Source organism: Lactuca virosa, chromosome 1 (genome assembly GCF_052849685.1).
Source record: "Lactuca virosa cultivar CGN04683 chromosome 1, Lactuca_virosa_CGN04683_v6, whole genome shotgun sequence".
Lineage (NCBI taxonomy): Eukaryota > Viridiplantae > Streptophyta > Magnoliopsida > Asterales > Asteraceae > Lactuca > Lactuca virosa.
Window position 1 is genome coordinate 150,853,197 of NC_136426.1, and position 27,154 is coordinate 150,880,350.

General features: G+C 35.5%; 1 protein-coding gene and 1 long non-coding RNA gene across 2 annotated transcripts; both read right to left on the reverse strand.

Moving 5' to 3' along the window:
• Nucleotides 1-7,319: 7,319 nt before the first annotated feature.
• LOC145107080 (uncharacterized) lies at nucleotides 7,320-7,695 on the reverse strand. The gene is made up of 3 exons (XR_013707728.1): nucleotides 7,603-7,695; nucleotides 7,423-7,520; nucleotides 7,320-7,333 (listed from the first exon to the last, which is right to left on the reverse strand). It is a non-coding gene; the product is annotated as an uncharacterized LOC145107080 (long non-coding RNA).
• A 4,483-nt stretch (nucleotides 7,696-12,178) lies between these two features.
• On the reverse strand, nucleotides 12,179-14,137 carry LOC145107085 (uncharacterized). Its single transcript, XM_079043958.1, has 6 exons — nucleotides 13,925-14,137; nucleotides 13,538-13,588; nucleotides 12,943-13,031; nucleotides 12,735-12,872; nucleotides 12,394-12,560; nucleotides 12,179-12,288 (listed from the first exon to the last, which is right to left on the reverse strand). Exons 1-6 carry the CDS (start codon nucleotides 13,955-13,957, stop codon nucleotides 12,179-12,181), a joined length of 588 nt encoding a protein of 195 aa, XP_078900084.1. The 5' UTR covers nucleotides 13,958-14,137.
• Nucleotides 14,138-27,154: the final 13,017 nt, after the last annotated feature.

Below are 27,154 nucleotides of genomic sequence, written 5' to 3' on the forward strand. Positions count from 1 at the left end.
CTCTCTTCTTGTCAACAACGTGAGCTAGGAACGCGTGGTACTTCTTGTGCAGGTATTTTTTAGCCTTAATCCAAGAGACGATTCTGAGGTTTGTGTCGGGTTTGTCATAGTAGATGAAAAGGGTTTCTTTACTCGGTAGGTTAAGGAGAGTGGCCTTTTCGTAACACTTAACCAATCCATGCCAATGATAACGTCAAAGCTCCTTATTGTTACCGACATTATGTCAATTTGAAAGGAATGGTTGTCTAGAGTTAAGGTGCATCTTATGTATATGTCGTTTGTGGTTTCAATCTTCCCGTTAGCCTTTTCTACGGTAAATATTTTGTTAAATGTTTTAGGTTTTTGTTTGAGGAAATGTTCAAACTTATGACTCATGAAACTCCTCTCCGCACTGCTATCAACGAGTATGCATGCATATGTGTTATTGAGGAGAAACGTACCGGTAACAACCGCAGGTCTTTCATCACCTCTTTGTGTCCTATTGCTAGGACTCTTCCCATGCCTCTAATATTTATGTTATTGAATTTTGGGCACTCTCTCTTGAAATGCCCTGTTTCCTCGAATCTGTAGCATGCTTGGCTCACCCCAAAATTTGTGGCATGGGTGGCCTGTTGAGCTGGCGCCCTACAGAAATGGGCGGTATGCCCCTTTTTGTTACAGATGTTTCAATGCATTTCCCGACAACATCCATTGTGGTGGAAGTTGCATTTGCTACATTTGGGTAGGCTCCCAGCATATTGTTTCGTTGGTGCTGGGGCGGCAGGAATAGTGGTGGCGTGGACTACCACGGTTTCTTGTTTCTTTGCGGGCTCTTGCGTCGGTTGGCGCATCTTCTTGTTCCAAAATTTCCTTTTGTTGTCTCCCCCTTTTGTTTGTTCGGGGGGTGGGTGTTATAGTACCCTGGCGGACTCCATGATCCACAAGCCTTTGTGCCAAGCGTTTGGCATTGTCAAAGGTGGATGGGTTTGTAGATACCATATTTCCTTGAATTTTGGGGGGATAGTCCCTAAATATAACGTTCCACCTTTTTTCTTTCCGGGGTGACCATCTCGGGACATAGCACCCCCAAGTCATTGAACCTGGTAGTATACGCTGTTACATTGGAACCCATCATCGTGAGGTTCTAGAGTTCCTGCTCCAGCTTCTGAACTTCGCCCCTCGGGCAGTATTCTTCCAACATCATGATTTTTAAAACCTCCCAACTCATAGAGTTGGCCACAGGGAGAGTTAGTGATTTGACGTGGCCATTCCACCAGGAGAGGGCCCGTCAGCGAATGTGCAAGCCGCGAACTTGACCTTGCTTTCATTCGGGCACGAATAGATTTCGAACACCGATTCCGTCTTTTCGAACCATCTGGTCAAGGCAATGACACCTCCGCAACCATAAAAAGACTTCGGCTTGAAATTCGAGAAGTCCTTGTACGTGCATCTTCTTCGGTGTCCATGGCTTTCGCCATGATTAGAACTGTTGGTACCGTTTCCATTCCCGGTTGTACCATTTGTACTTATTTGTGTCATGGCGGCTGCCACAGCAGCTTGGAAGGCAGCAGAGTCCTCTGGTGGAGGTGGTGGCGGTGGATTTGTTGATGTGTTGCCGACACGTCTGGTACTCTTGCGCGGTGGCATTCTTCTGCCATAGAGTATAACGATGGAACGATGGTAAGCCCTCGATAATGGCTATAAGTCGGGTATTATCGAAATGAGATGTATCAGCTATATATTATGTCATGCCTTTATTGTAACTTGTAAGTAATCCATAAATAGACATATACCATAATAAGTAAAAAATTGCATAACAATTTATCAATTTAATAGCAATACACAATGAAATAAAATGCATGCCTATTTCATTGATAACATATAATAGTACATGGTTTTGGAAAAATTGACCTTTATAAAGGTCTACAATACATCCGAAATAAAAGAAAATTTTAACAGCATAACGACCCTTTAAATAGTGTAATCACTTATTCGTAGGATCGAACCTACATACAAGAAGGAGTAGCACCAACGGTTACTCGAAAGACCTAATATATAAAGGTGGAGTAGTATCAATACTACTCATGGTGTGTCTCATCCTCCGGTCCTCGTAGAGAGGCCATATGTGCCTGCATCGCTCTGGTCTCCTCCCTGGCCTCCGCCGCTTGGCGCTCCGCCTCGATCACTTGCCTCTCCATCTCGTCCTGTCACTCACAAAACTCTCTAATCTCTACTTGGGTAGTGGTGACCTCCTCCGGAAGAGCATCGACGTGATCGTTGGTCCGATCGAGATCCTCGTCTAGACGACGAAGTCGAGGGGCTGTGATCTCAGCTGTGGAACCGACATCGAAGATCTGCCTAGTGGATGCCATAGCCTGCTCATCGAGGCGGGTGATACGATGAACCATGACAGGGAGAGCCCTGTCTGTTGAAGCCCTATTGTGGAGGTCGTAAAATCCTCGCTCCATGCCATAAGGGGGCGTTGGCCCTTCTCCTTGCTCCACCTCCGCAAGTCCTCTACCCATCAGGGTGTCGGGCCCTGGAAGCCTGGTCTGGGCGCAAGATCACGGACGGCATAGGGTGGGTTGAAGACTTCAGACTCCACGTCGGAATCCTCCTCTACCTCGTTTTCGTCCTCGTCCTCATCCTCCTCCTCAGGATCCTCCTCGGGGTCTTCCTCAATCATCTCCTTAGGGTCCTCCTCGGGGTCCTCCTCAATCCAACCACCATTCCCCTGGTTGGGAAAGTAAGGGTCTCCGAGAAAATGAAATCCTACAATGTCGATTGTCCAATGATAGAGGTATGAGAGGCACATAATGAATCTAGATGTATGGTTCTATAGTATCATAAAATACTCCTATAGTATTTTAAACTTTAGGTTTGGTCCTAGGATTTATTTGTATAGGATGTTGGTAAGTTTTGATGGGTTTTGAGCAATACAACATTCCTATGGTGTACATGCAACCCTAATGCTTTGGATCTAGGTTTTTCTCAAGTTATACATGCAAATAATAAATCCAAAGCAAAACCCTAAACTAGCATGTTATTTTCTAAAATCATAACTAAACAATAGTTAGAAGAATACCTTTTCCTTGTAGCTAATAGATCTTGACCTTCAAGAGCTTAGTGTCTCAATTGTTTCACCTCTAATGAGTCACAAACACCAAGTAGCAATGGATGGATATGAGAGAGATAGAGAGAAGTATGAGGCTCCAAATTTCGACTAGGGTTTCTTCTTAGAATGCATAGGCAGATTTTAGGAGTCCATGGGGTTCCTTTTATAGTTGAGGCTGCTAGGGTTATCAACTTGGAAACCCTAATTCCCTTGCTTACGCCCTAAGCAACATATGGACTCCCTTGTGGTAAGCCTTGGACGAAATCTTTATGGACTCCCATAAAGCTTTCGTCCACCCCTTTACCAATAGGGTCCATCAGCCCAAACTATAACTATTATTGATTTACATAATCAGCTCCCATTGATTTAATCAGTCTCTTTTGATCACTAAATTAATTCCAAATTAATTCTTGATCAATACTAATTAAATAATATGATTTCTCAATTAATATATTATTCTTATAATATATTAATAAATCATAATTAACCTCTTTCTCTATTATTCATCCTATCAAATTACTATGATGAAGGCAACCCAAAAGGACCATGCTACTATCGGGTCAAGTACATACCAATTATAGTTATGGGCTTAGACACCTAATCCAACAATCTCCCACTTGGATAAGTCTAATAACTATAATTGCCAATGCAACTTCAAAATCTGATTACTATTCGTAGCTCTCAAATAGCTGATGTCGAACTCTGACCTAGTCAATGACGCGCCCTTTAGATAAGGGATCATATAATCCTCTATTCTTCAAGATTTCATGTGGGCAAAGACATGTAAGAGAGTCATACTCATTGTCCAACTGTTTGTTTCCCGATTTCTGATTTGTTTGACATAGAACTTAATCGAACACATCAATTCAGTCCTAATCGGGCCCGACACATAAGTCAACACAAAATCATCGATGGGCCCAAGTATTTCTTTTAATCCTCTTAGGATAAAAGGAACAGATAAACTTCGACTTATGTGCTTGTACTATTTACTTGTTAAATCGCACACATCAATACGTTTTATAACATCAAGTTACTGATGCGTTTACGTACTATCAATGCACAACCAACTCGCAAACAACAACAACACATATATCTTGGTTTGAAGATTATAAGATATTATCATCTCACAATCACTCGTGATAAATTCCATGAAGTGATTTATATGAGCGTGGGTTTAATCCAATACTCAACTTCCTATTTCAGGAGTACTCATGAACGTTGCAGCAAACCTTTGCTATGTCTAAACACTTAGACAATCTAAAAGCCAATTCATGACAGTCTATCATCATAACTTACTTCCAAAGTATGATCGACTGTAGATAATTTGAATAATCCTATTATTCAGGAAGTAAAACATGCAAAGGTGAACCACAAAAGAAACAATTGACAAAAGATAGTAAACTTTACTCATAAATAAAACTCTTATTACTTAATCATCAAATGTCAATTACATTTATTTATTACAATTTTCTAACTATTTATCTAATCACTAAAACTAATATCGTCCCTCAGGCCAATGCTCCTAGCATGCTGAAAATACTTAACCCTACTCAGTCCTTTCGTAAAGGGATCTGTTGGGTTCTCCTCTGACGATACCCTCTTCACTACGAGGAGTCCTTCTACCCGATGTCTGATGAAGTGATATTTTCTGTCGATGTGTCTGGATTTACCATGATCCCTCGGTTCCTTGGTTAAGGCGACCGCACCTTCGTTATCATAGAAAATCTACATAGGCTCCTTTATGGTTGGTATAACTCCAAGGTCTCTAATGAAGTTCTTTAGCCATATTGCCTCCTTCGACGCTTCGCTCGCTGCTATGTACTTTGATTCGCACGTTGAATCAGCTACGGTCTCCCGCTTGGAACTTTTCCAAGTCACTGCTCCTCTATTCAGTGTAAATACCCAACCCGACTGAGAGCGGAAATTATCTTGGTCGGCCTGGAAATTGGCGTCACTATACCCTGTCACTCTCAAGCTATCACTCCCACCGAGGGTAAGGACCCAGTCCTTAGTCATTTGTAGGTACTTAAGAATGTTCTTTAATGTTATCCAGTGAGCTCTACCAGGGTTCCATTGATATCGACTTGCCATGCTCAAAGAAAAAGCCACATTAGGGCGAGTACATGTCATAACATACATGATCGAGCCAACGACGGAAGCATATGGTACTCGACTCATTTCTGCTATCTCGACATCGGTACTCATACTCTGAGTCTTACTCAGTTTGGTATTGCTCTGGATAGGCAATTCTCCTTTCTTGGAATTCTCCATTTTGAAACGTTTCAACACCTTGTCCAAGTAGGTACTTTGACTAAGTCCTATTAGTCTTTTACTCCTATTTCTCAATATCCTTATCCCCAGAATGTAAACAGCTTCTCTGAGGTCCTTCATAGCGAAACACTTCCCAAGCCAGGACTTAACCTCCTGCAAGGTTAGAACGTCGTTTCTTATGAGTAGTATGTCATCCATATACAACACCAGAAAGCTAACTATGCTCCCAGTAGCATTGACATATACACAGGACTCATCCTCGCTTCTCGAAAAACCAAACTATTTAAATTTCTCATCGAAACAAAGATTCCATCTTCGAGATGCTTGCTTTAATTCATAGATCGATTTCTCAAGCTTACACACTCTATTAGGGTACTTCGCATCTACAAAACCCTCTGGTTGACTCATGTAAACATCTTCAGCCAACTTCCCATTAAGGAAAGTGGTTTTGACATCCATCTGCCATATTTCATAATCATGAAACGCAGCTATGGCTAGCATAACCCTTACAAACTTGATCTTGGCTACTGGTGAGAAGGTCTCGTCATAGTCAACTTCAGGAGTTTGAGTAAAGCCATTCGCAACCAGTCGTGCCTTGTATGTGTGCACTTTCTCATCCATGTCGGTCTTCTTCTTGAAGATCCATTTGCACCCGACCGTCTTACGGCCTGGTACCACTACTAGAAAAATCAGCCTTTTACGACGCGCAATGTGTGTCGTAAAACGCTCAGACGACGCGCAAATTTGTGTCAAGGAAGGCCCTGTCATAACGAGAGACGACACGCTTTTGCGCGTCGTCTATTTACGACGAGCATTTACGACACGCGTTTACGACGCGCAGTTATGACAAGCAATGCGTATCAAGGAAGGCTCTGTCATAAAGGAAGACGACACGTATTTGCATGTCGTAACCTTACGACTCGCGTGTTTATGACATGCAATGCGTATCAAGGAAGCCCCTGTCATAAATGAAGATGACACGCATTTGCATGTCATAAACTTCAGTAACCATTTACGATATGTATTTACAGCGCGTCTTTACGATACTCATTTACGCATAATACAAAAATATGTAAACAAAAATATACCAAAACAATCAATTTCATCCAATAACATCATGTCAAAAAATTGTAATACATTGATATTAAGGGGATCTAATTGTACATTGTTATTAAGAGGTTTCCCTAACTATATAACATAATACTACATTTCTATTAAGGGACACCTTCTGCAATGTAATGCTATACAAACTAAAAAGATATACACAAAGATGATAAACGTCAAATTCCAACTAAGTAGAGTTGCATCTTGCCTTTCATAATTCTTTAAGACTAGTATGGAACCCCTGCTCCGATAATTCTTGTGACCTGATCAAATAAAAGTCAAAAAATTAATATGCTAATATGATTATTAGAAGAATCAAACATGGAATGTTAGTTGTAAAAGACGAAATTACCCTTTTCTCCATCCAAAGAATGTGGGATTTGGAATAAATACACTACAATATGAATTACCTGATATCAACAATCACAAACACAATGACAAGAATACCCCCATACAAATGGTAAATATTACCTGTAAAAAGCTATCAACAATGACAATCACAATGACAATCCTTGATCCTATAAACTAGAGAGTATATCATCACAATTCCATCTAACACCACCCATTAGAACCCGTAAAGCTACTCAACCAACATATCATGTCATGGAATGTATTTTTTGTCAGTATATTTTCACGTAGAAAAAAAAAAGTGAAATAAATAAAAATAACAACCTTCTCATTTACTGAAAATGGATACTGTACACATCTATGGGAGCCATTTTCAGAATTACCATCCCCATTACCTGAAATCATTCATGCCATTTTAACTCAAATAATTTATTTTTAGTAAAAAAATAAATATTTATAGTTATAGTGTTTTGATTATATAATATATACCCATTTGTCACTAACTCCTCATTCGTCCTAAGAATGAACAAATATTTTAATTAATTACCTTGAAATGATAATAATATAAATACTATAACACCATGGCATGGTATATTTGATAATACCTAGTGTAGCATCTAAGATAAGATGTTGACTTGTTGCTTGAGCAGATTTTGCAGTGTATGCTTTAAGGGCATCATCCCACCGTTGCAGCTTTTCATACCTTGTATTTGGAAGCAACATAAACACTTAATATTTTGAGAAAATAAGAAAATGTAAATGATTTCAGGGTCCTGGAAATATACCATGATTCCTTCAGTTGTACATCCAAACGTTGTTGCGCATAGGTCAATATCCCAACTGCAGCCTAAATTAATATATATGTCAGTACTCCATAAATTAATATGAATGAGTGCTTCAACTACAACAACAGGATTGGCATCCATCTTCTTGGAAAGTGCACCTTCAAATTCCATCTCTTTATAATGCAAAGCCTTGGCAAATGCTCGACACTGCAACAACAAAAAAGCATATAAACAAAACAATGCCTTGAAAATGAAAAGTTTATACATCACAAGTTTGTAAGACATCTCGCCTTTTCAGCAAGAGCACCAAGGAGACGAATGTCAATGGGAAGGGGTTTCTCATCATGTTCCATGAATTCCGCCTGTAAAATACATGTTGCAAATTGATAATATGAAATCATTAGAGGCACATAGTGTATATAACTTATAACTTATAAGCAACTGTTTTTTTAGCCATACCAAGTTAAGTAATGTTGCAAGCATTTCAGGGGGTATATTAGGGGAAGAAAATGCCATCTCTAAACTGCGAACAAGGGCTTTTTGACTAGACTCATGGAGTTGTGACCAACAGCTAACAAATCCTGCTGCAAACAGCTCTCGTCCAACAAATGGCTACAAAAAGAAACTAGGGTTACAATCGAATTTATAAAAGATATCAAATTTTAAAAATGACACCTGTAACTGTGCCAGCCTGGCACATGTTCTTAGAGCTGGAGAAGGTGATTCCTTAAGTAATTCAATGCTGAAATGTCTCATCGACTCTGCCCAATCTTCTTTAGTGCTACGTTGAGAAGCTTCTCCAGCAGCACGCAATCTAGCATCATTAAACAATTTTATGGGATCTGGGACCTTAAATCTTCTGTTTCAGTGTCACGTCAATGATCCCGATTCGAGATTTAGGTCTGTAATGTTCGTCTGTGTCCACTTCCTCGATTTCCTGGAACACAATGAAAATCTCTCAAATTTCCAGGATAATTTTGTATATATATACATACATGTGTGTTATACAGAGTAACAGAGGGAAACGAACCTTGCTTCTTCACAACATATTTCTCATGGGATCCTGCAAAAACTACTATATATATATATATATATATATATATATATATATATATATATATATATATATATATATAGAGGTAAAGGTTCAAATGAGAATCTCTAAAGGTTAAGAACCCTAAGAACCACATATTTCTAGGCTATTTTTGTTTATTCTAATATTTTTATTTTTTTAATCTTTAATAAATAACAAAAACTAATAAGGTTATAATGGTCTTTTTGAAAAACTTATTCCATAAACTTATATCAGATCCATTCTTCATAGTTGTTCAAAACAAAAAAGTTATTCTCTCATCTCTTTCAGTGACCTCTAATGAACACCACAACCACCGCCACCGTCGCCGACGGTGGCTTCACCACAATCACTCCACTTCCTCTGTCACAACCTCCGATCTCCTGCGAAAACACCTACATTCTTCGTCGGAACTTCAGATCTGGAACCGCCTTTCCGTCGGCGCTGAAGACGCTAACAACCACCAGCAACGTCGACCTCCTCCGATGTCGAACCACCACCTCAACGTCTCAGATCAGTGCATTTTTGTGCTTCGTGCTCATGATTCTAGGTCTGAGTTCTTTAGATCTGGTTTTCTCTTCTTCTTGTCTAGATCTGGATCTAATTTCTTCAGATCGGGTTTCGTCTTCTTCTTTTCTAGATCTAGATTTACGAAATTTGTTTGTTGTTTTCATCTCTAGATCTGGATCTATATGATCTCCGGCGAACGACGACATCTTTCTGTCATGTGTGGTGGCATGTTGACAGATTCGTGATTTTGACGCCTTTTTTTGGCGCTTCTTGGTTAGATATGAGAGTCTGATGGTTTTTTCTTGATTCTCATGGTGTTCATAGTTTAGATATGTCCAGATCTGGTTAGATCTAAGTGAATCCGAATTTTAATAACTATAATCTCTTGTCACTAGTGTTAGTTTTGTGGTTTCAATCTGTCGACGGTGATTCCTTACGGGACTGACAAGTTTCACGTGTTTTTTGTTCCAGATCTGGCGGATATTACAGGTAAAATCATTTTATTTCGTTTGTGTACATGATTTTAGTATTTTCATTCATTTATGTTCTTCCAGAGCTTGTCAAAATGAGTTTTTTGTTGTTATTTTGAGCAAATTCTTCCCCGATCATGCTCTAATGTGTTGGTTTACTTCATATCTTCGTTAATGTGTTTTAGATCTCTATTAGATATGATAGTTTACTCTTAATTTGTCTAGTTTTTTGTGGAGGTCTTAAAGTTTTAAGCTGTGAATATATTATTTTGCTACATATCTGATGTGTATATCTTCTCGTTCTTAAACTTCAACTATATGAATTTTGTGATTAAACTGTGAATGAACTTTATTAAGCTATGAATAGACAATATTAAGTTGTGAATCGCCTATGTTAAGTTGTGGATCTTATATGGATTTTATGTTAAAATATGAATGATTTGTGTATTAAACTGTGATTTTTGTGTTTTAAATTGTGAATTTACAGCATTAAGTTGTGATCTTCTTAAAGTTAAGTTGTGAATATATTATTTTGCTACATATCTGATGTGTATATCTTCTCGTTCTTAAACTTCAACTATATGAATTTTGTGATTAAACTTTGAATGAACTGTATTAAGCTATGAATAGACAATATTAAGTTGTGAATCGCCTATGTTAAGTTGTGAATCTTATATGGATTTTATGATATAATATGAATGATTTGTGTATTAAACTGTGATTTTTGTGTTTTAAACTGTGAATTGACAGCATTAAGTTGTGATCTTCCTATTAAACTGTAACTTAACTATATTAAGTGTGAATTTTGTGTATTAAACTGTGAATTTATTACATTAAGTTATGAATTTTGTGTATTAAAATGTGAATTGACTGTAGTAAGAGTTTTAAGTTGATAACATGGTTGTGAATTTGTACTTATTCAGCACTACACTGTGAATTTATTGTAATAAGTTGTGAATTTTATATATTAAGCTATGATTTGTATGTTTATACTATAAATTAATTGCATTAACCTATGAATTTTTACTTTAAATTGTAAATTGACTATATTAAGTTGTGAATTTTTTTATTAAAATGTGATTTTTGTGTTTAAAAATGTTAATTAATGGCATTAAGTTGTGAATTTTCTGTTTAAACAGTGAATTGATTGTATAAGCAGTGACTTAATGAATTTTATGTTAAAATACGAATTATTTATGTGTGAACGTTTTTGTATTAGTTTTTTCGTGAATATATTAATTTTTTGGCTTGTATAAATATGTAAGAATACATTAGTTTTTATAATTATTTTGCATTAAACTTATAATAAGTAAATTAATTGGTTTATTAAATTGTGAATATAATATTTAAGCTATCAATTAATGATTTTATATACATATCTGATTTTGAAGGAACAATGATTGCAATGGTGGCACATGTGGTTGACGGTGGCGTGTGGTAGTTGGTGGTAGTGTTTGTGTTTGACTTTTTTAAAAATACGAATTAGTGTATATTGAATTGTATTATGTTACGATGTGAATTTTATGTATTAAACTAAACACGGACTGTATTAATTTGTATATTTTATATACTTTTTGTGTTAAAATATGAAAAAATGTATGCACAAAAATATTAAAGTCTGTATTAGTGAATTTAAACTTTAATTAAACTTGAATATGGTATTTTAAACTGTGAATATATCTTATACATGATATATTTTTAAAGAAATCTACAAATTAGAAAAAAAAATTAAATTTTTCAAGGCATAATTTTATTTTTTTATGAAAATTTTGTACATTTTGCTACAAAAATGAAATGGTATGTGTTAAAAAGTATCAGCAAAGAAATGAAAATTACAATGTTTGTTATATTAAGTTGTGAATTCGCCCAGAAAAATGCTACTAAATTTGTTGTTACTCTGACGGTGGTCCGGCGGTGGTCCGACAACGGTCAGGCGGTGGTTCGGCAGCGGTCCCACTACAAGTCGCAACTAGTTGTGAATTAGGGAATGAAAAAACTTTGCTTAATATAATATTAATGTTTGATTTGTCCAAAATGTCCTTAATGAAAATATCTAAAAAATAGTTTTTAGGGTTCTTAACCTTTTTTGGTTCTCATTTAAACCAATATATATATATATATATATATATATATATATATATATATATATATATATATATAATTAATTTGTATCTCATTTTTCTCTTTCTCAATGGAACCAGGTTCACGGAAACACATTCAACAAGAAGGCTGTGCAACTCTTCGGCTCAGGCTGTGTAGCAGAGGTATTTCTTGTATAAAAATGTTTTTTATTTTTGAATTAATTATTTATAATGTGGCCCTATTTTATTACAGAGCCAAGATGTTAAGCCCCCGGGAAATAAACTTAGTGGGGCCACCCAAAGAGCATCAGCCATGGCAGCTTTAACCTCTACTTTTTCAAAATCAACTACTGCTCCTAAAACTCCTCAACATGGACCACCGCCAAGAATGCTAGCTCGTGGGTCCCAGAGAGCGGCGGCAGTAGCCGCCTTATCCAATGTCCTCACCGCTGAAAAGAAGGGACCACCATCTGACCACCATTCCCCTCCTCGTAGGCACAGAAAACTTTCATCATTAGAATCTGCCTCTGCCCTGTCTCTTCCTCTACCTCACCTGTTAATTTTGACCAAGGTAATCACTAATCACTAATCATATATATTATTATATTTAACTTTTTCCTATAAAATATAATGTGACAAAGAATCCATGCTTCTATACAGCTCCATTCAGGAGTGAAAATGTAACTCCTGTGAGAAGTGGGAATGTAACTCCAGTGAGGAGTGAAAATGTAACTCCAGTGAAGGATGAAGAAGCCTCTTATGTTTTTGGCAATGAGGTTGCAGATGAGACATCTGAGCCAAATGCAGAGACCAATGAATAGGAACCTTCAAATAAAGAAACAACAGATGAGAATGAAAATGGTGGTGAAGACATTTAAAGGCTTCATGCTTTAATCTGGATGGATATGGATGTGCATGGATTGTTAATTATTATTAAATGATGATGAAGATTGAAGAGTGAATAATATTACAAGTTACAAAATGGATTTAGAGAGCAACCTTTTCTCTAGCTGATTGTAGTGCTTCTCTCTGGAAGTCCAGTCCTCTATAACTGCATGATTCTCAGAGTCACCTCCTTGGATTACAAAATGTTTCACCACACGTTGAAACAGCATCCCTTTAAAATGTCCATTCTGACTGCAACCACACATTCCAAAAACATCAACTACCACCACAAAACAAAACAATGAAAGACATGGATACTGACCACGCATCGATAAATTCATCCACAACTTCAGGTGAACCTTCCTTGTAAAGTAATTCCACCGTAATCAAACCTTTAGAAGTGTTAAAAATCTGGACACACAAACAATAAAGTATCAAACAAACCCAAATGGATATTACAAGCAACAGTTATGGATCTTTTTTATGTAGCAACCAACAACCTACAATTGTTTTATTTTATGTTAGTGTTAGTGTGTGTTAAATATGATTCAACAACAATACCCAAATCCCATATATAGGAATGGGGTAAGATGTAGACAATCGGACCTCCACCCCAAGGTACAGGGTACAGAGACTGCTACCATATGATTATATATACAATAATAATCTATTTTTTAATAAAGCATTTAGGAGATTGTATGCTTTAAAAATAACTCCATGGAACTTTCAACCTTTTGACGTGTTTCATTTCTGCTGATTTTACCAAATTTAACCCTATACAGATAAAACTTGGCCCATTTATAACTTATAAGTAAATGGGTCGAAATTGTCACCTCTAATCATACTTACTTGAGGATATAAACAAATGGTGCCTATAGTTTACAGCAAAAACATATGACAAATGAAAGCAAACTTACAGCATATCTAGGTACATCTGATTTCTTTGAATCTGAAAAGTCATCTTCGACCTGTAATTGATTAAAGAAACTAAATTGGACAATATAACTAGTAACAAGAAATCATCTGATTGCTTTGTGGGAAAAAAATAAATAAATAAGAAAATGGTTTTCTGTAGCAATCAATCCCATAAGAAACGTGCAACCCTTTTCTCATTCCATTCCATTCCATTGTTGGTTTGGTTCCATAATAAAGTTGTAGCTTTACTCCAGGATCTCTCCATTTGTCCTACCTTCTCTATATAATCACTTACCGATATAAGGGCATTCAATAATCATACTACTCAACTACTACTGGAAATAAGCAAAGGTTTGGGGGAAGAAGAAAGAATAACAAAACTGTTGTACCTGAAATTTTGATGTTCCTTCCTCTGTCTGCATTACTGACCTAAAAATAGCATGCACATCAATAGTTAGGTGTTTTTAGATGCATGACCTAGACCTAGTTCTTGCTCTTGCAATGTCTGGATGCAAGCCATGATCGAATAAGGTAAGATGTTATACAAGTTCATGTTTCCTCACTATGATTGAGTGATGATGGTAATTTATAAAAAAGAAGAGGAAAAATCCATGCTTTAGGACCAAGAACACACACACACACACACATATATATATATATATATATATATATATATATATATATATATATATATATATATATATATATATATATATATATATATATATATATATATATATATATATATATATATATGGAAAATGACTTGATAAGGTAATTAACTTTTCGGTATTGTTCACATCTGGGTAACTATCTTTTTTTTGTACACATCTAGGTAACAAACTTGTTGGAAATGTTCACATATGACCATTATGACCGGCTGTAACAGGTCACATCCTAGATGTAAACACTTTCAACAAGTTCGTTACCTAGATGTATACAAAAAAATAGTTACCCAAATATGAACAAAACGAAAAGTAAGAGTAAATTACACGAATGGTCCCTGTGGATTGGGGGAATTTGTGTTTTTCGTCCCTAACTTGTTTTATTAACTCGGATTGTCCCTATTGTTTATTTTTGTTGCGCGTTTGGTTCTTGTCTTACCTAAAAAGACTATTGTGTCTTTATTAATTTATTTTTTAATTAAAATTTTTATTTATGTATTTATTTTTTATATATTTAAAAAAATTAATAGACCCCACATATCTGTATCTCCTCGCCGTAAACCTGAAACCACATTTGAGAAATTTAATTTGAGTCTCACCGGTCACCATCCTATCTCTCATCCTCCTCAATTTCTATTTCTTTTCCATCTTTAGTGACATCGACGTCTTCACCATATTTCTTTTTTTGGTTCTTTAAATCTAGCGAACCAACACCATAACCCACTGTCTCTTTATCTTTAGTGGGTTGTGGTGTTGATTCAACGGAGTTGAATGACCGAAAAAAGAAGGGGTGGTGAAGACGTCGATATCACTAAAGATGGAGGATGAAGGATTGGATGGTGAGGAGATACAAATATGTGAGGAGATACAGATATGGGATGGGAGGATGATGAGAGATGGGATGATGAGGAGATACATATATATGGGGTCTATTAATTTTTTTAAATATATAAAAAATAAATACATAAATAAGAAAATTAATTAAAAAAATAAGTTAATAATGACACAATAGTCTTTTTTGGTAAGACAAGGACCAAACGCGCAACAAAAATAAACAATAGAGACCATCCGAGTTAAAAAAATAAGTTAAGGACCAAAAATACAAATTCCCCCAAACCACAGGGACTATTCGTGTAATTTACTCTTACTTTTTTGTTTTGTTCATATTTAGGTAACTATTTTTTTTTACACGTCTAGGTAACGAACTTGTTGAAAGTGTTCACATCTAGGATGTGACCTGCTACAACCGGTCATAATGGTTATATGTGAACACTTCCAATAAGTTTGTTACCTAGATGTGTACAAAAAAAAGATAATTACCCAGATCTGAACATACCGAAAAGTTAATTACCTTAGCAAGTCATTTTCCCATATATATATATATATATATATATATATATATATATATATATATATATATATATATATATATATATATATATATATATATATATATATATATATATATATCAGTTGCCCATACAACCATTTAAGGAAGTAACTAATTGTTTAGTGCTAGTGGAACTTGTATCCAATCCTCAGGTGATAGCCCTTATGGACCAAGCGTTTTCCACGAGTTCATGGACTAACTGTGGCATAAATACAAACAAGAAAAAGAAAGTTTTGGCTTCCTTCTTAAACATTCAAATGAAAAAAAAAACATTTCTTGTCAACAAACCTTTGAGACCAGTGTCTGTAAGTAGCAAACAGGAAAAACACCATAACAACAGTAACTACCTTGTACAATGCAATTGTGGGGATAGTGATACTTCTGGGTGCTTTCTTCTTCTTTCTTTGCTGTAACAGAGCTTGAGGTTTAATCCTCGCCATGAAGCCTATAAAGCTTTAAACCTGGGCAATATATATATATATATATATATATATATATATATATATATATATATATATATATATATATATATATGGTAAATCTCGCTGCACAAAAAGAAAAAAAGAAGCAACTATAAACTCCCATCGACTGCAAAAGTACAAGTTAACAAAGTCTCCATCACATATACGTGTGTGGACTATAACCACCACAGGCGAAGACCCAACCCAATATTCTTAAAACTCAATGATTCATGAGACTAAATGATACGCGATCTCGAAAATAGTCTGTCTGTAGCAGATCTTTAGCAATCAGAAGACTCAAGGGCATAGCTAAATGTATTCAAGGTAGGTCCTAGGACCTACCTAAATTCTAATATCTTTTAGAAATTATATGTAAACTTATATTAGGACCTACCTTATCATATTAAAAAATATAAAGGACCTATCTAATTTCGTATGAGGAACCACATAACTTTTTGTTCTAGATTCGTCACCGAAAAGACTGGATGCTTGCTTGCTTGGAATGCATGAACAAAAAGAATTTTACAATTTACCAAATAAAGAAGACGATCTTGAAATTAGCAAGACATATTGCGAAATCCTCCTAAGAGATAGAAACTATGGTTTTGAACAGTTGAAAGAGTTACATGCGATTGAAAAATCAAAGACATGTTTGTGAAGAGCATGAGCATCAAAACCCTAATAGAACCAGAAAGGGTAGAACGAAAATCGAGCAAGAGCATAGGTGTACCCGAAGAGAAGAACGGAATCTTGTTCGAGCAAATGATGTTGGACGGTTTCCGAATTGCGATTCCGATGTAGTTTCTAAAAGAAAACAGTCATGCTTTCCAATTCCATATAGGAGTGCAGTGCTTCGGCCTTTGAGCGTAACATTCGTGTTTGCGCCCATGTTTCCAGAAATTCAAGTATCCACTTTTGGGCTTCTATAATCTTTCATCAATACGGAATGATGCTTAGAACAAATGAGAATTTGAAACAAACGAGAATCAAGATTTGCATTCCTAATATTGAGACTTGAGAGTATAATACTGAATTAGGGCTTTTTCTGACAATTTCAACATCGAGTGGGAGATATGGTGGTTCCAGTGGGTAGAAGTAAGTGAGCCATAATCGATGTCAACGAACAGGGAAGAATCGGTGGCGGGGGTCGGAGTGCAAGGGAAAGAAGCAAGCAACACTCGATGTAGGGAGGCGGAGGAAGACTAGAGAAGATTTTTGTGGTCAAAGAACACACCCAGAGCTAAGAGCTAAAGAGGGGAAACAAGGAAGGAAGGCGGGTTTTCTAATATTTTTGATTTCCTTTTTCCCCCATACTAGCTGCCGAAGAGCGCGTTTGTAAAATTTATAAAGCGACGTTTCTAGACAACACGTCTTTAACATAAGTGCCCTCCGTGTTTTTTTTGTTTTTTTTGTGAGACAGTAATTTTAGGGCACGCAAAAATGCGCGTCCTGAATTCTTCAAATTTCTAAAGATCTGACATTATTTTTAGGGCACGCCCTTTTGCGTATCATTAATCAGTGCGTGTCGTAAAAAGTGTGTCATTAAAGGTCTGTTTCCTAGTAGTGTACATTGTCAACCAAGTTCCAGACTTGATTGTCATGCAGGGACTGAATCTCGTTGTCCATTGCCTCTTTCCACTTTGTAGACTCTTGGCCCGCCAAGGCTTCCTTGTAGTTATTAGGCTCATCCAAATTTATCAGTGTATTATCACTGATAAACGTATCACCTTCAGTTGTTATATAGAAACCATACAACACAGGTGGAACACTAACTCTAGTGGAACGTATACTGGTTCAATAGGAGTCCCATCCTCTGTTTGAGTGTCAGTGTTAGAGGTTCCTTCATCACTTGTCTCTTGAAGCTCTTCAAGATCAACTTGCCTCCCACTATCCTCTTGGCATATGAGTTCTCTTTCACGAATGACACCCCTTCATGCTACGAAGACCACGTTCTCACTATGTCTATAGAACAAATATCCAAAGGATTTATATGGGTAGCCGATGAAAATACAACGCTCACTACGAGGTTCGAGCTTGTCGTGAGTCTCTCATCTTACGAAAGCCTCGCAACCCCCCAACCTTGATATGTGCTAACGAGGGAACCTTCCATGTCCACATATCGTGAGGTGTTTTGGCAACCTTCTTAGTTGGGACTAGATTAAGGATATGGGCGGCAGTCTCTACGGCATACCCCCAGAATGAGATAGGTAACGAAGTTCGACTCATCATCGAACGAACCATGTCCAACAAGGTCTGATTGTGCCTCTCAGCTACACCATTAAGTTGTGGTGTCCTAGGTGGCGTAAATTGTGAAACAATTCCACATTCCTTAAGATACTCGTGGAACTCGATACTAAGATACTCACAACCGCTATCAGATCTGAGCATCTTTATCTTCCTACCCAATTGATTCTCCACTTCTTGCTTAAACTCTTTGAACTTTTAAAAAGTTTCTGAATTACGCTTGATTAAGTAGATATATGTCACACCCCCAAACCGGAACGGCGGAAATGTTCGGGGGCGTAGGACATCATGTACAGTATCACAACAATTGAATAATAGTAATCAAAGTAACAACAACCATTGCATTAATATTATAGTATTTACATTGTATTCGAATCACATATAATTGACTCCAAAAGTAATTAACAAAACAAGACTTTAAGCTACTATGCTTCGTCTTCTAGAACCCTATGTGTGTACCTGTCTACTAGTGTCCTTAGAATACAAGTGGTTTTGAAAGTGTCAACATTAAAGTTGGTGAGTTCATAAGCATTTTGTTTTAGAAAGTATATTAATTGTTTCTTGTAAACCCTTGAGTGTTCCTCCAGAAAATCCTATATTTTCCGATGTAATTGAATGATAAGTAAAAATGACACATACCAGTTCCTTCTACGAGTACTTAGTGCATACGAGTTATATATAGTCAAGATCGAACGGACAGTTGATTGAGTGATTCTGCCCTAAGCCCACAACCAAACAAGGAACAGGAAATATGGCGGAAAGCACCCATCCCACTGCCTATCGGATATTATCTATATATAACCCTGATGTATAAACCAAGGAATCCTAGAATTAACAATAAGGGTCTTTTAGTTCCTACTTGTTTGTAAAGTCCTGTGTTATAGTTTTATAATTAAATGAAACTATGTGAAGTTTGTTTATGTCTTCATACACTAATCGTAGTGTTGATACCAAATCATGAGTTCTTTATAACCATGCTAATACGACAGATGGTCTGACACGACATTCTTCAGGCGTCGGAAGCGTTTATGACATTTGTCACCCCAGAACTTCCGTTCCAACTGTAGCTAACAGTCAGGGTGCGGGATTGTCAGTCCCGTATAGATTTATACACAAACTCACACTCTCCCTCCAGAAGACTCTGGTTATTAAGGTCAGGACTTTCGTTGGCACTTAGATAAGTACTTGAAGACGTATCTCACAAAGCTATATCGACGGTTACGTGTAGAACAGAGAAAAACCTTTTTATAATGATAAACTATTTGTATTATCCTTTTCATAGTTAAAACCTTAGTATGTATGTTTCCTAAACTATACCTATTATAGTTTGTGTGCATGTTCTGAATGAAGTGAAAACCTTAGTAATTTAACAGTTTGTTTAACAGTAATCAATTGTTTGAGAAAGATACCCTTTTGCTCGACATGTTACAAAAGGTTTAAAGCTTTATTTAAATAATTTTATATTCATATATATATATATATATATATATATATATATATATATATATATATATATATATATATATATATATATATATATATAAGGCATATATAATTTAGATTAAAAAGGCAGTCAGACAATTAATTCTTCCTTAAATCCACAACCAGACAAGAAACAGGAGGTAAAGCGGAAACACTAGTCCTAAGACTGTTGAATCTTAATTATATATTTATACATATATAAACATATATTTTGGAAAGACAAAAGTATAAAATAGTTTAAGTAGTTAGAAACAATTCAAAATAGTTTGATTCGGTTAAAGATAGTTTGAAATCATTTGGATGTTAACACAAGATTTCCTTGTGTTTTACTTGTATCCCCCCCTAAAAACATTGAAAAACGGTAAAAACGTAGGGGTATGAACTCACATCGAATGTGTGTGTTCGGTTGAGTTGCGAAGTGCTAACGATGATCCTCGGATTAGAATACGTGACAGTAGTCGTATCCTAAAAATAATTATACCCGACGTCGTATTTAAATTAATAAGATATTAATTTAAATAATAGATTAAATAAGAGTTTGATTAATAATTAAAGTGTTAGAAAATACTTTAATTATGTAAGAATACTTACAAATATTTATTTGGAATTGTTTGAAATGTTGAAATGGGTTTTCGGTGGACTAAAATGGATTTTTCGGTTGGAACATGAAGACTTGAAGATGGTTAATGGTGTTCTTGGTGGAAATAAGAAGATTTGAAGGAATCTCTTGAAGATTTGAAGATTGGTTGAAGATCTGGGCAAGAATCCTATGAGTCTATGGTGTTCACGGATGATAGCTGAGAGCAAAATGGAAGTGTTTTCGGATGGAAAATGTGAGAAATGAAATTGTTTTCGGGTGAACTAAATATATAGAAGGGTGTTTACGGTTCATGAATGGGCTTGCACAATTGGGTTTTTGGTTCTATGGTGGGCTAGCTAAGTGTTTTCGGCCCATTAAAGGGTGTTTTCGGATCAAGGCAAACGAAAACACCATCTTGAATTGATTTCCTAGCCGTAAACCCTTTACTCCTTTAATTTCAAAACCGTAAACCCCCATTCCATTAATTACTTTGAGCGAAAACTCAATTAATGGTTATATTTATGTTTTAAACCCTTAGTCTTTCAACCTATGTTCATTTATACTACTCTAAATTAGCTTAGGTTTCAATCCATACATAGTTACTAGTTTATAAACAAGCCCTAAAGGTATAGAGGATACAATGCAACAAGGATTGCAATGTGGTTTCACTTGTACTAGGTTAGGGTTTAGGCTCTGCTGGGTCTAAATTTCTTAGTTGTGAAAATATATCCATATTTGCTATAATCAACAGTAAAAGTTACGTACAAGCGATTCGCATCCCTCGTGGTGGATCTGAAGGGTTCACACACATCTGTATGTATGAGATCCAACAATCCTTCACCTCTTTCACAAGAACCAGTGAAATTTGATTTAGTCATTTTTCCAAGTAAACAAGACTCGCATGTGTCATCTGACCTAAGGTCAAATGATTCCAACACTCCATCTTTTTGGAGTTGGGTTATGCGCTTCTTGTTGACATGTCCAAGAACCAGTGAAATGTGATTTAGTCATTTTCCTAAGTTATCTACAACCATCACAGTTTCATATACTCCATTACAAGGCAATGCTTCAAAATAAAAAGTACCATTATAGAAAGCATTAATAGAACCAACTTCATTATTAAATGAAAATCTAAAACCTTGTTTGTACAAACCATGAAAGGAAATAATATTCCTCGTCATCTCTGACGAGTAGCAACAATTATTCAAATCTAATCCTAACCCATTACTAAGCACTAAAGAGTAAACCCCGATCTTGGTCATAGGTGACGATCTCCTATTTCCCATTATCAGGTTCATCTTCCCATGCTCCACATCCCTACTTCTTCTTAGACCAAGTAAATCAGAAAAAATGTGAAAACCACATCCTGTATCGAGGACCCAAGAACTAGCATGTGATGAGTTTTTAGACAAAATAGTATAAATACCTGCGAAGGTGGGCTTTATCTTCCCATCCTTGATATCCTACAAGTATTTCGGGTAGCGTCATTTCCAATGCCCTTTGTCGTGACAGTAAAAGCACTCTGCTTCCTTTGGATTGGATGAGGGAGCAGCAGAACCACCTTTGGACCCACTTGAAGAGGATGCATCATGAGACTTTCCCTTGTGATTCTTTGAGGGAGCTTTCCTCTTCTTCCCCTTCCCATGTCCAATTTTCAGGACTGGGGCAGCAGCAGTAGGAGTGGGTACGACAACCTTTCCTTTAAACCAATTTCAGTAGTTCTTAATAGACCTAAAAGCTTGCTTAAAGTGACCTCCTCCTTGTTCATATGATAAGTCATCTTGAACTAATCATAACAAGGAGGCAAAGAGTGTAGGATAATATCAATAGCCAACTCTTCGTCAAAGTTGACATTTAACTTAAGCAGTCGGTCCACATATCTTTGCATCCTTTGCAAGTGGGCCATGATGGACTCTCCATCCTTCATCTTGGTCGTTATCATGGAGGCAACAATCTCGTACCTTTCTTGGCGAGCACTTTGATGGTACCTTTCCATCAAATCTTGGTGCATCTTGAAAGGCCAGAAGTCCTCATAGGACCGTTGAAGCTCAAGAGTCATAATGGCAATCATGATGCACGACACCTTTTTCGCCTCCTTCTCATGATCCATATGCTCAGCTAATTGTTCAGGAGTAGCAGTTTCTTCATTTATCTCCTTCAGCTCTTTGTCGAGGACATATTCTTTGTACTCATATCAAAGGGCCATGTGAATGTTAGGATCCAATCATTGAAGTTTGGCCCATCGAAGATAACTCTCCCACATAAGTTCATGAGGGAAAACAAGCCAGAGGAGTTGGAGCCAGAATCGTTGTTTGAGGTAGACATCTGAAAAAGAAGAACAAGTTTTATTAGATAGAAATTCCTTAATATAACACCCAAATGAAATATTAAGGCTAGGACCCAACACAATAATTCACAATTCAGAAAAGGGATGTCGTAATCTAATTGTAAATTGCTTGAAGGTAGGTAAGTGACGATTTACTAATTTCACCACCCAAAAAAACGAAATTTGAAGGAATTAAGTTTTTATGAAATTCCTAGATCTTTGAGATTCATTGAACTTTTCAATGGCATGTTTAATATCGATTATGCCCTTCAAGTTTGTGACTGGGAAACCAAGGATCACAAACAAGGTGTGAATAACCATGCAAATATGTGTGGTACTCTCGATGTCATTTACCACCTAATCAACGTGCCGGTTAGCCACACACGCTCCATTGATCTATGATAATTCTCGAGCTACCCTTCGCCACCCTTGTTAGTCCAAATTAGCGTGCCGGTTAACCACACATGCTCCACTAACGACTTGGCAAGGTGCAAAGTGTTATTTCATGGCATAGCACCATTTTCACATTTTTCCTAAAGTAACTAAGATTGAGAATTTATGAAAAACATTTAGTTACTTTTATAATTATCATTATACTTATTAATGAGAATTAATGTCATATCCTACCCGTTCGGCTAACGACCCTCCACTAGTCAAGAGTGCGGTGGGTAAGAGTGGATACCCAATGACGGTCATATTATAGGCCGCTTCCTTAAACACCCCTTATACACCAGCTTCGTGAATGAGGCCTACTAACGGTAAGACTGGCTCGTCTTAGTTATATATATATATATATATATATATATATATATATATATATATATATATATATATATATATATATATATATATATATATTAATCTTTTAATATTATAATAGTATAAGGGTTAAATTTTAAACTTTTAAAACTCTAATGACTTAGAATTTAAATATTTCAAAACTAAGACCTTTTAATCAAATTTTAAATTCCAAAACTTGATAACAAATTTTGAAACTTTTCAAAAACTTTTAGATCAAATTTATAACTATTAAATTAATCACATAATTTATCCTTATCACATAATTTGACCTAATCTATTTATATGGTAAGATAATTCAAATCAAATTATACAAATAATTAATTTATCATATAATCTTGTAATTATCTTAAAATTTGACAATTATCTTTCAATTAGATGAGGATATTCATAACCATATCAGAAAACACGTTTTTAAGCAGTTAAAATAACTTATGGTAACTATCCTTATCTAGTTTTGGCCTGAAATCCGAAAAATCTGCCAACAGACGAGTCAACTCGTCGAGTCAACTCGTCGAGTCAGGGCATGGACTCGTCGAGTTGGACCAACTCGTCGAGTCCCACATTGGACTCGTTGAGTTCATCTGGCAGAGTCCAGATTTTGACTTCTTTCAGCTTTGAACAATTAACCATGGCATCAAATATAACAGAAAAACACCCTAAGCTCTGATACCACTGATGGGTTTTGAGCACTACAACATTCCTATGGTGTACATGCAACCCTAATGTTTTGGATCTAGGTTTTCTCAAGTTATACATGAAAATAATTAATCCAAAGCAAAACCCTAAACTAGCAAGCTATTTTCGAAAATCATAACTAAACAATAGTTAGAAGAATACCTTTTCCTTGTAGCTAGTAGATCTTGACCTTCAAGATCTTAGTGCCTCAATTGTTGCACCTCTAATGAGTCACAAACACCAAGTAGCAATGTAGGAATATGAGAGAGAGGTATGAGGCTCCAAATTTTGGCTAGGCGTTCTTCTTAGAATTTATAGGCCGATTTTAGGAGTCCAGGGGGTTCCTTTTATAGTTGAGGTTGCTAGGGTTATCAACTTGGAAACCCTAATCCCCTTGCTTAGGCCCTAAGCAACATATAGACTCCTTTATGGTAAGCCTTGGACAAAATCTTTATGTACTCCCATAAAGTTTTCGTCCACCCATTTACCAATAGGGTTCATCAGCCCAAACTACAATTATTACTGATTTACATAATCAGTCCCCATTAATTTAATCAGTCTTTTTTTATCACTAAATTAATTCCAAATTAATTATTGATCAATACTAATTAAATAATATGAGTTCTCAATTAATATATTATTCTTATAATATATTAATAAATCATAATTAACTACTTTCTCTATTATTCATCCAATCAAATTGCTATGATGAAGGAAACCCAAAAGGACCATGCTACTATTGGTTCAAGTATATACCAACTATAGTTATGGGCTTAGACACCTAATCCAACAAGTTTTAGACTTGTTGTTCACCACAAGTATTCCCAGGCATATGTTACTCGCATCTTGGATAAATATAGTTGATCAGACTATATTTCTCCCAGATCTAATTACATACCCCAAGGCCTACTCGTAGTGTTCAACTTATCTTATTACTTTTGTATTGTTCTTGTTATGACACCATTCTAGTATGTATGTAAGTACTTATGCTTTATATAATAAAAATATATATATCATTATTTTGTAAAAGTATATTTGTACCGAATGTTTTAGTCAGAGCGTTTTAGTCCCATTCTATTTATAGTAGTAAATCTTATATGGTTTGATATGCTTAGTTCACTATAAACAATGCTCTGATACCAATCTGTCACACCCCCAAACTAGGATGGCGGAAACGTCCGGGGTGGATGACTTCATGAATCGTATCACAACAATATGTATAATAGTGATCAAAGCAAAATACAACCATCATAAATAAAATTGAAAGAGGTACATTGTTGTAAGAGTTGCATGTTTCAAAATCAATTACAATATAATGATAAAAAGATATGTTTGACGCCTTAGCATCCCATACTCAAAAGCATGTAGTTACATGTTTTAATGATTTCCTGAGAATACAAGTAGTTTTATAAAGTGTCAACAATTAAGTTGGTGAGTTCATAAGAGTTTGTATGAAGAATTGTAAGTCTTTCCTTGTAAAATGATAGTGTTCGTTTCCAGAAAAATCCAATATTTTCCTTAAAAATGAGTGTTGTCTCAGAAACCCTAAGACCGAAATGTACAAGTATTTCCATACTTAAAATAGTAATATGTAGTTTTAATCTTATATAAAACCATTTGAATGTATTTTTCCCCATAAACTAAATGTATCGTTGATTTCCCCATGTGAGTTATTATAACCGTGCTAAGACATAGATGTCTTGTTACGACCTTCTTCAGACGTCAGAATGTTAGACATTTGTCACCCCATACCTGCCGGTCTAGCTGTTGCAAGCAGCTTAGGTGCAGGATTGTCAGTCTCGTATAGATCTATACACAAGTATCATGCTCTCTTATGGGAGATTCTGGTTATAATACATGACTTTTGTAGGTACTCTGATGGGTATGATGAAGACTTTGACTCACAATATTTATCCAACGCATTTACGTTATGTTGTAATGAAAACCTTTGTATGTATAATTATCACTTTTCCATGATAATAAAATAATATAAAATAATTATACGAATCTTTATATAATTATCCGTCTTGTTAAAAAATGTTACAATAGTGTTAATGTCCCATAAACTATACTTATTATAGTTTATTATAATATTTGATTTGTACCTATATATATATATATATATATATATATATATATATATATATATATATATATATATATATATATATATACACACACACACATATAGAGGCTAACATGCTTAAATATTCATAAATAACAAGTATTTTACATCTAGCACCAATAAGTGAATCCTTAGTATGAAAATGTCCATTTTTATAGTTTTTGACTTTTTACGTCAGAAACGGTAAATAGTGAATATAACTATCTAAAACTTATTTTTACGTTTTTGTGATATTTAAGTCAAGTTATCTTTATATGTTTTAAACAACATATTTTTGGTCAAAACCCACAAAAATGGTACCATAACCTAGTTATGACCATTTTTGTTAGAAAACTCACTTTTACATAAAATGAAAGATTTTAAGTTTTCTTTTTGTAAAACTAAATCTTTGATGATTTTAACTAGTTTCAAGAAAATATGTCCCAAATAACATATTTTGGTTTATGTCCCACAAAAATGGTGTAATAACTTGGTTATAACCATTTTTGCTAGAAAGTCATATTAGGTTCATAAAAACCCTAGTTTTTATGGTTTTGTGTTTATAATTTTTCTTAAGAACATATAGCATGTTTATACTTGCTTTTCATAGTTTTGTATTTTAAACTAACTTTTACATCTAAATGTTCATAATGCTAGGTAATAACATTATTTATTGTATTTAGCATATTTACACAACATATAAGTATGCATTCATAACAACTTGTATATTCTTACAAGTTTACTTGTATTCTCCCCCTAAAACTTGGAAAAATCGAAAATATAGAGGTATGAACTCACCTTATGTGTTTTCTTGGTAGATAGAAGGTTGTAGATGGAAAGATTCAAGTTAAGAACACATGAAAAACACTTGAAGATTTGAAGATCCTATGA

Excerpts from the sequence above, each read along its gene's own strand:
- LOC145107085 (XM_079043958.1), bottom strand. The coding sequence starts at position 13,957 with ATGCAGACAGAGGAAGGAACATCAAAATTTCAG. Across the intron at positions 13,589-13,924 it reads AAGGAACATCAAAATTTCAG|GTCGAAGATGACTTTTCAGA; the intron begins GTACAACAGTTT and ends AATCAATTACAG. Across the intron at positions 12,289-12,393 it reads TTTCACTCCTGAATGGAGCT|GTGAGGTAGAGGAAGAGACA; the intron begins GTATAGAAGCAT and ends CAAAATTAACAG.